Here is a 9,230-nt window from a genome sequence, read left to right as displayed (position 1 = left end):
CTTATTAAGTAACTGAGATTGCACCTGAGACTGCTTGGTAAATCAGTTATGGAAACATAGAAAAATATAAGTTTCTTAGAGAATCTGTTGGGAACATAGCACCTTGTGGAATATAGCACCATTTGGTTTGAGAATCATGTTAGTATACCTTTTTCCCCTTTTCCTCAGTGTTTGGAGACTGAGTTCAGCTGCCACCATGTCTTCTTATGGTTTATGTTGTATCATTTTAGAGGAAAAGGGTGAATGAAATACGGAGCTCTGCTGAGCTGCACAGATATATTCTGGAGGCGTATACAATACTCATGTTTACATAGGAGTTACGTACACATGCAAAATATGAGGGGATACGTGACTTGTATCATAATGTCTAGTAAATAGAACAAATTATTTTGTGGGAAGTAATTATGAGTAATCAAATGACATTGTGTACTTGTTTTTTCACAATATAATTTAATTTTACATATACTAGCTCTTGCTATTTTTAGCGAATGTTCGGATAACGACCTCATATGACCTTACTCAGTTAGAAGATACTTATGGCCATCTGACTCTGCTCGACCCAAAAATACATTCAATCTAATTGTATTTATATCTTATTCAATGATCTCCGTGTTAGAGATTAATTATATTATACAGCTACTACAATTTCACATTGTTCGTGATTTTCGCTTATCTTAATCACAAACCTCACCTCATCATTATTACATGGTCCTTGGTGACGACCCCCAGCTGGGTATGGACATGTAATTAGGTTAAGGTAATTAATATTAAGTTGTTCTTATGTGCCGAGCCGCAAACTTATCGCCCAGGAGATCTCAGCGCCGCGCCGTGCCTTCTTATCGCTATACGTGAGATTATCGCTGGTATTACCTAAGATGTTCTTTTTACGTACAGTCAGATCAGTAATTAATTTTACTGCATGCAGCCCATATTCCCGCCCCCGTCTACATACCTGACCCCCCCCCCCCCCCATCCTCACCTAAACCTCTTTTACCTTAGCCTCCCGCCCACCCACTCTTCCCCTTCGCTTATTTCTTCCAACTTCCACGCCATCCTATTCCTTTTTTACTCTCGCTCTTACCTTGAAAAACTACTAATGACTAACAAAATCTATCAGCATTCTATTTTCTACTCGTGCGATATACTCTGACTTACTCATTTCATAACTCACGATTCACTAACACTCGTCTACTCACCATTACCTGTTTTCATTATTGCTTTGCCTCAAATTGCTGTTGGTGACGTGTGATAGACAACTTCAATGAAATGAGATACATTTACTATTAGTCAGACATATACCGTATGCACTATTGCACTGAACACTTCTGAACTCTGCATTGCATTTTCATTCTTTTCCCTAGGAAGTTAGTCATTCAAGACGTTCTTGCGAACTGCGACACCTTTTGCTTCCTAGTAGTTCTGCACAATGCTTATCTCTTGTAGATTTTCATCTCTTGCTATATGAGGCAATTGCAACTCAAGCAAGTCCTCGCAGACTATTGCAATTGTCTCCCTAAGCATGTTCCTCTGTCTATCCTTGGACAGTGAATTGTCGAAAAAAATATAATAAAAATTTAAAATTCATGAAAATATTTGTAATAATAAACATTGCAATCTGATATATTTTGATTATATCTTACGGCCCTTGCTATCACACAACCCCCCTCCCCCACAGTTTGCCCTCCTGTCTCTCGCCCTGTCTCTGCCTCGGTGTCCTTATTTCAGAGAACGCCAGCACCAGATATGGATAAGGATAAGTCCGATATGCGAAGCTGAGCCTCGCCCGGGCTATGAGGGAGCCCGGCCTGTGCCAACAAATGTCGACTCGATCTCAGCACCAGACCAGTTCAGTTCAGTTCAGTTCAGTTAGATTTGCGAAGTCATGCTTCGCCCGGGCCTTTTCTCTGGGGTGGCCCGGCCTGTGTTAACTATTTCTAGTTAACTCAAATGTTTTCTTTGAACTGCATGCTTACCGCGGTGGCTGGATTGCAAGCAAGCGATCCAGCTGCCATGGTGAAAGCATGTTGCACACCCTTTTTACCAGCCCGGCGGCTGTGGTGGGTGGTCCCTGTCTCAGAAATTGTGTGTACACAATTCTGCAAGTAATGTAACAGGGTGGCGTTAGACTCGCCGCAGTGTTTGCATAACCTGGTAGTCTCATTATCAATAATTTGCCAAGCGCACGGGTAACCTAGTCTTAGTCTGAATAGTATGACTTCGGTACCTCTTTTTGTGTTTGGAGGAAGGGCCAGTGGCTCATAGCCTGAAGCATCTGAGTACCACTTGGCAGCGAGCGATTTTGTGATGTTTTCTCTATGTGCTCCCCGGAGGACCGCACACGCTGCAGCTTTGATACCTTGGCTCAGTCCCCTTCGGCTGGGTTTAACGATCATGGAGGATGGGGGCATACCCCTGCCCTTTTCGGCTAGTTTATCAGCAAGCTCGTTCCCTTGTATGCCTATGTGGCTTGGGACCCAGTTTATGATGATTCTTCTACCTTGACTAAGGATTCTTTGGGCTATGTACAGTACTGTTGTCAAGAGGTAGATGTTATCTGGGGGCATGCTATGCTGTAAACTGTCAATAGTTGCTCTTGAATCTGTGTGAATGACAACGTGCCCTCCCCTCAGGGACGCGTGTGTCAATGCTTCCATGATCGCAACCGTTTCAGCCTGAAGCGTTGAGGCATTGTCAGTGACCCTAATGGATGCTGTGGTATCCTTTGTTGCAAAGCCGGCGCCTGCAGTATGGTTTATTGGATCCACGGATCCGTCCGTGTAGTAAGTTATACTACCCAGCAGTTATTTGTTCAATGACCCTTTGTGCTTGTGCCTTTAGGCTAGGCATGGAATATTGATCTTTTCTCATTGTGAGATTTAGAATTGAGAATTCGATCATTTCGTTTGCCCACGGCGGGGGTTCTTTGTAATCATGGTGGGGGGAGTCCATACCCTTGGCAAGCAATGAATCTTTTAGTTGAAAGCGTATCAAAACTCTGGCTGTATGTGTGAGCCAGGAATTGTCTGCAAACAACTGATAATCTTGTTGTAGGCGTCTGAGAACTCTTTGTCTTAAATAGGAGTTTGTGGGTGCCTGCAGGACCTTGGAAAGGAACTGTGCTGCCATTAGATCAATTCTAGTGTCCACGGACGGTAAATCAGTTTCCATGAGGAGGTTGATGACCTTTGTCCACTTAGGTGCACCTAGAATGATCCTGGCTGCTTCGTTTTGTATTGTTTCCAGTTTTTCTTTTAATGTTGTGCTGGAAGCAATGAGGGCGACAGATGCATAGTCAATAATAGGACGGACAGCATGTACATAGAATGATCTTAGTACTTTGTGTCCTGCTCCTATGTGTCTCCCTGTCATGACTTTCATGACTGACAGTCTTTCCTTGGTTCTGTCAAGCAGGTATTGGATCTCCTTTTTGAAAGTGAGTGTGTGTCCTATCCATACACCAAGGTATAGATATTCCTTCACCCATTCCAGATCCATACCCTGTATGGTGAGTTTTTTGTTTCTGACATTGGTTCTCAGTGCCATTGCTTTGGATTTTGCTGCTGATATTTTTAGACCCGTCCTACAACACTCTTCAGACACCAGGTTCAGACAACGCTGAGCCCTAGTTAGGCAGTGGTTGCCAGAGGCTATGATTGCCAAGTCATCTGCATAAGAGATGATCTTGCATCCCTCTGGCAGGTGAATGTCGAGTATGTTGGACATGAGAGTATTAAACAGGGCTGGACTAAGAACCCCTCCCTGAGGAGTTCCATTTTCAAGTGGCATGTGCTGTGAGAGGTGGCCTTGAAATCTGACATTTGCTGATCTATTTTTAAAATAGTCAGCTATCCAGGCCAAGAGTATGCCTTTGACTCCTTTGTGGATTAGGGTCTCTTGAATGGCAAGTGGACTTGCCAACTCAAAAGCCTTCTCCAGGTCAAGGAAGACAATCACGGCGGGCGAGGTGCAGATTGTGCACCAGACCGTCGCGGACGACGTTTAGTAGCGTATGCCGAGCGATCTGAGGAATGAGGAGTACCTAGCCGCGTCCCCCAGCGATGGGTGCTGCCGATTCTGTTCTTGAATGCTTCGACAGTTGACCTAGGGCAGCACACTTGACCAGGGTTCACGGTCCTGACCAGACCTCCTCCCTGGGGGTCTCTCCCCACGCGCGCCCCGCTCGGCGCGCCTCTAGGGCTCCCTTTTGCCCAAAACTGCACTGCACGACACAGCCCGCGCCACACTACCTACCCCTCCTATCAATAAACAGCTGAACCAGAATTGTGTCTCCATACAACCACCAAAACAGGGCAAATCACAAAACTCTGACAGGGAGAGAGAGATAGAGAGTATCTACCTGTGTCCATATCCGATGGTGTGCTGCGTCTCAATCGAGAAGAGAAAACTGGCCGTGAAAGTCTCCACATTGTAGATGCAAGGCTCCGCGCGGTCGCCGTGCACCTTGATGATCATGTACCAGATGAAGGCGAAGATGAGCCAGCTAGAGAGGGAGCAAGAAAACATTGATGAGGTTTCTCATTCTCAGATCTGATTTTGTGATAATTACTGCATTGGAAAGTAATATAATGGCAATTTTTGATTAAGTAATATCAAAACAACAACAGACAACTAGTGTACGGATTTGTGTTATATTATTTGCCGTAAACTCATTTCCGAGAAATAAATCAGTGAAGAATAATGGTGGTGAATGAAAGTTTGATAAATACAAGTGTGTTTTTATTCTTGTAAACTACTGTAGTGAGATGTTTATTATGTAATAAAGTAATACTATTGCTGACGAATACTACTACTGAAGGAATTGTTGGATATCTCGTCAAGAGACGCCTAAGGGGAATTTAGCTAAATTACATCGCGATCAGCATTAGCAAGTAATGACAATACGAAAGTCCAATATGTAGTGTAATAGGCTGAGGAGAAGAATGAGAGTGTGGTAGGCCTACCTAATAATGAAGGCTAGGAAGAAGACCAGGAGGGTCCAGCGCCACTGCACGTCGACGAGCGTGGTGTACAGGTCCTGAAGGTAACGAGACCGTCGCTTCTTCAGGTTCGAGAAGGTGATGTTGCAGTCGCCGTTCTTCCTGATGATGTCCTTGCGTACACCAGGCCGAAGCAGCCCTGCGGAAGAGCAAGAAGCCGGGTTCGAGACAAGTCAGAGTCTTCAAATGTATAATCATGAAAGATTCATCATGTGTCTAATAGGAAAAATATTCAGGGGTGGGAATGATGTTCACTGGAAAACTACCTATAAGACTGAAATGCGTCTATCATAATGAAGTGTCTTTCATATAACCTATACTGTAAAAGACGTGTGAAAATGTAGAACATGTTTACTATAATGCATTTAGTGTTCTTTGTTGCTGAATTATGCCCCGGTGCACATACTTTCAGTTTTGACTACAGGCTATTTCAACACACCATATTGTGTCGTACATGAAGACATTTGCACTTCGGCAGCGAGTAGGCCAACATGCTTTGCTTTAATCCTCACTATTCATTAATCCACAAAGATACCGGAGGATTTTTGTCATTCTTGTACGGTGACATTCAACTTCATCTGATATTCTTTAACGCAGTGAAGTTTTAAACTTCAGGACACATTTTTCAATTTAAAATCGACTTAAATCGATTTTACTTACTCGCATAAGCGTGAAGAAATTCTTAAAAGTTGCTCTTGTTATCGTGGTTTGCTACATTTCAGAATATATAATGCTGTGGGAGAAAGATTCAAAAATGATTTTCCGGAAAACTCAAACAATAATTATATATACACATTTTTTCCTCACGCATTATATGTCATTGCACTGTATGCTACGTCTAAGCGGTATTTAAGAAACATTAAAACATTAAAATAATATTTTGAACGCAAAATATGAAGTAAGAAAATATGCAAGTTAAAGAAATATTCTTTTATTTTTACTTCTAATATTGCTGACATTCACTCGTCATTTGTATGCACTTATTTACGCTCCGTGCTTTCCCCCTTCCTACAACTGTTTTCATTTCTGTGAAATCATTTGACATTTTTATTACGATTTGTTCAGGCAAAAATACAACCTATGTCATTCCACGGAAGATTGCCTTCCATTCATTGCCGATTATGTTTATACATGAAGCTTCAAGAAATGTCTTTAAAGCATTTTGTCAGACGACTATAAAAACGTAAAAATCCCCCTCCCTTTCTCCGCAAAACATCCCAGCCAAGACTGCAGCCGATCTGTGGCCGATTCAAATGCCACAGCACTTCGTTCTGAAAAGTGTTTGGCGGCAACTGTCACACTAAACTCGCACTTCATCCAGACATATATCATTCGTGCTTCGTTCTAACAGCTCCGTACTTCACATTCGATAGTGTATATATTTTACTTTGTGTGTTACCTTTCATTCTTTTACAAACACCTCAGTTACAGTTTACAGAAGCATGAAAGTTAATCATTTCACATACACATTTGCCAGATTATTCTAAACGCCAAACAAATGGCGAATCACTCATCGCATTTAATTAATCGTATGAATACCCTTATATGATTGCAATCGACTCTCCACAACTTTTAATTTCCAGTTATTGTTGACTATAATTCAATAACTGTCCCAATAACAACACTTCAGTCTTTTATAGACCGGCAGCTTTCGCAAACGTCATGCGCAGCTAATGAAAGGGTGAATCTTGCAACACGATGCACGAATTGCAATCACTTGATTGTCCTTAGTGGTGATGCGTTGGAGTTATCAAGCATGGTATTATGCTAAGCTTCCACTACGGGTTTATTTCATAATATTTCAAGAGGAGAGCTTGAAACGAGATTCCCATGGGTTAAATACTTGTAGAATAATCAGTTATAATAATATCTACGTATACACCTTTGAGAAGCCCTGGCAACCTGTCTGGGAGAGATGCAATTTAAGAAAAGGTTCCTGACCAGGAAAGATGCTGGGTGAACATCGTTTCCATGGCAACGACGACTGCAAATATGGCGTCTGAGAAAATGCCATTCGTGAAGCCAACGGCACCACGAGCCATGCTTGGTTTACGCAGTGGCCCTCTCCTCCCAGGCGCCGCCCGTCTCTTGAAGCCGCAGCGGAGCGGCGGCCGCCGAGCGTCACCCGGGCAACCCCTGGCACTCACCGCCGCTGGGAACACTCCTCCCCCCCCCCCCTTCCGCCGGTGCCCATACGACCCGCGCCATCAAATGTCACCTCCGAGAGCGGCCAATTCGTTATTCATAATTCCTGTCAATTACCGCACCAATCACCCACCCGCGCCTTTTACCAGTCGTCCGGCTTCGCCTTCACACGCCTGAGCTTCTTCGCCGCCACAGCGCCGGCCGCCCATCTCAAGGGTCGCCGGCCAATAACGACAAAGCACTAACAGGCACATGACTAGCTCTCCCGTATGCCTAAGTAAACATACATACATGCAGCACACGCGATATGTGTGTGTGTGTGTGTGTGTGTGTGTGTGTGTGTGTGTGTGTGTGTGTGTGTGTGTGTGTGTGTGTGTGTGTGTGTGTGTGTGTGTGTGTGCGTGTGTACACAAACACACACATATATAAATATATATATTACACACACATATGCACATCCATACAGATATAATACAGATGTACTCCCAGAATCATCTGTTTACATTTGCTAACAGGCATCCCTGTTCATTCCTTCTCATTTTATCATGCCTTTGCTGTTGTACAGCCCCATGATGGATTCAGCAACAAGTGGAAATACTGGGACACTAAATAAATAATAAATAAATAAAAAAATAATAATAAATAAAAAAAAATAATAATAATTTTAAAAAATCATTTAGTGTTTGTTTCTTTAAAGGACTGCGAATGCAGTTATTTTCAGTTTAATATAAAGAGAATATTTTTAAAATCCGACATTAAAAAAAAAAAAACGGCACTCCTCAGGGAGGCTGCCGGATTTTTGAATGTCAACGCGTGCGTGTATATATATATATATATATATATATATATATATATATATATATATATATATATATATATATATATATATATATATATATACATGTGTGTGTGTGTGTGTGTGTAACTAAACACACACATGTGTGTGTGCATACATACATAATATATAAATAACCATATATACATACATGCCCACATAAGAACCAAACACACACACACTGATATTATCAAAAGAGTTGACTGGGCGTGGGGCGCGCAGGTCGCCCTCAGAGCTTAGCAAGAGTCATAATGAGAAACTTTGTGTTTCCGCCCGAGCGGCCCCCGAGCCAAGGGTCAGAGAGCGTCGTCATCCGGACGGCGACACGGCCTCCCCAGGGGCGCCGCGCCCGCTCGCAAAGGCTGCCGCTCAGCTGTCACACAAAACTGACTCATTTCTTGCTATTTCTGGCCTCCAAGACCGGTCGATTACTTCTAGGCAGGACCACGGTCTGTGCCGGTTACAAATGTTCCGTGTTATTAGAGTTCCTGGTCTGCTGCTTCGGTACAGGGGCGCCGTGCTGAGGAGCGGGCGGCGGCGCGGAGGGACGAGATCTGCGGCCAATCATGTCCACACTGAGATCAAACGTATTTACTACGACCTCTTCGACGGGACATCATCATATAAATCACGTGCACATACATATACATACGCGAACACAAACATACTCGCACATAAAATAACAAAAATGTGACACTAACTATGGGTGATCTCTTACAATAAGCAATCGCCATATAAAACTGAGACAAAAAGTGTACTATACATCAAAGTGAGAAATCGTGAGCCACTGTCCATGCATAGTACCAAAATAACGGACAGGATAGGTTAGATGCTGTATATGTCGTGCATTAAGGATAAAACAGCATAGACCCTCCGCCAGTAAAATAACAGCAGGCCAGATGAAGTTAAAAGTACACAACTGGAGAATGTGGCAAAGAAAACGGATGCGAAACATTATAGAACTAGAAAATGGGCTGTACAGAAAACGGGAGGGGAAACAATACAGAACTATAACATGAGCAATAAAGAAAAAACGGGAGGAGAAACAATGCATACCTAAACAAAGTACAATCGTACAACAATCGCTTCTAACAAGAATAGACAGCGCAGTTCGCAGCGCCCAACGAAAGCGACCGTGAACTCGTGCACTCCCATCCGTCCCTACAGCCAGAGCCGCGGCCGCCGTTGCCTCCGAATCATCACGTCCTCTCAAGCGGCGAATGTGACGGTCCTCGCGCGACATCCGGCCGCTC

The 9,230-nt window shown here is 43.3% G+C and overlaps 1 protein-coding gene across 1 annotated transcript in view; it reads right to left on the bottom strand.

The window, feature by feature from the left end:
* Positions 1–4,357: 4,357 nt before the first annotated feature.
* Positions 4,358–9,230, bottom strand: part of LOC113801152 (ATP-sensitive inward rectifier potassium channel 12) — a gene marked incomplete at its 3' end in the record, with an annotated part of 6,162 nt that continues 1,289 nt past the window's right edge. Inside the window, 2 exon segments of the mRNA XM_027351964.2 lie at positions 4,358–4,501; positions 4,962–5,136. Coding sequence (XP_027207765.1) covers positions 4,358–4,501; positions 4,962–5,136 — 319 coding nt within the window.

This window comes from Penaeus vannamei, chromosome 38, assembly GCF_042767895.1.
Source record: "Penaeus vannamei isolate JL-2024 chromosome 38, ASM4276789v1, whole genome shotgun sequence".
In the NCBI taxonomy this organism is placed as follows: domain Eukaryota; kingdom Metazoa; phylum Arthropoda; class Malacostraca; order Decapoda; family Penaeidae; genus Penaeus; species Penaeus vannamei.
This window is presented reverse-complemented; position numbering and strand designations above follow the sequence as displayed.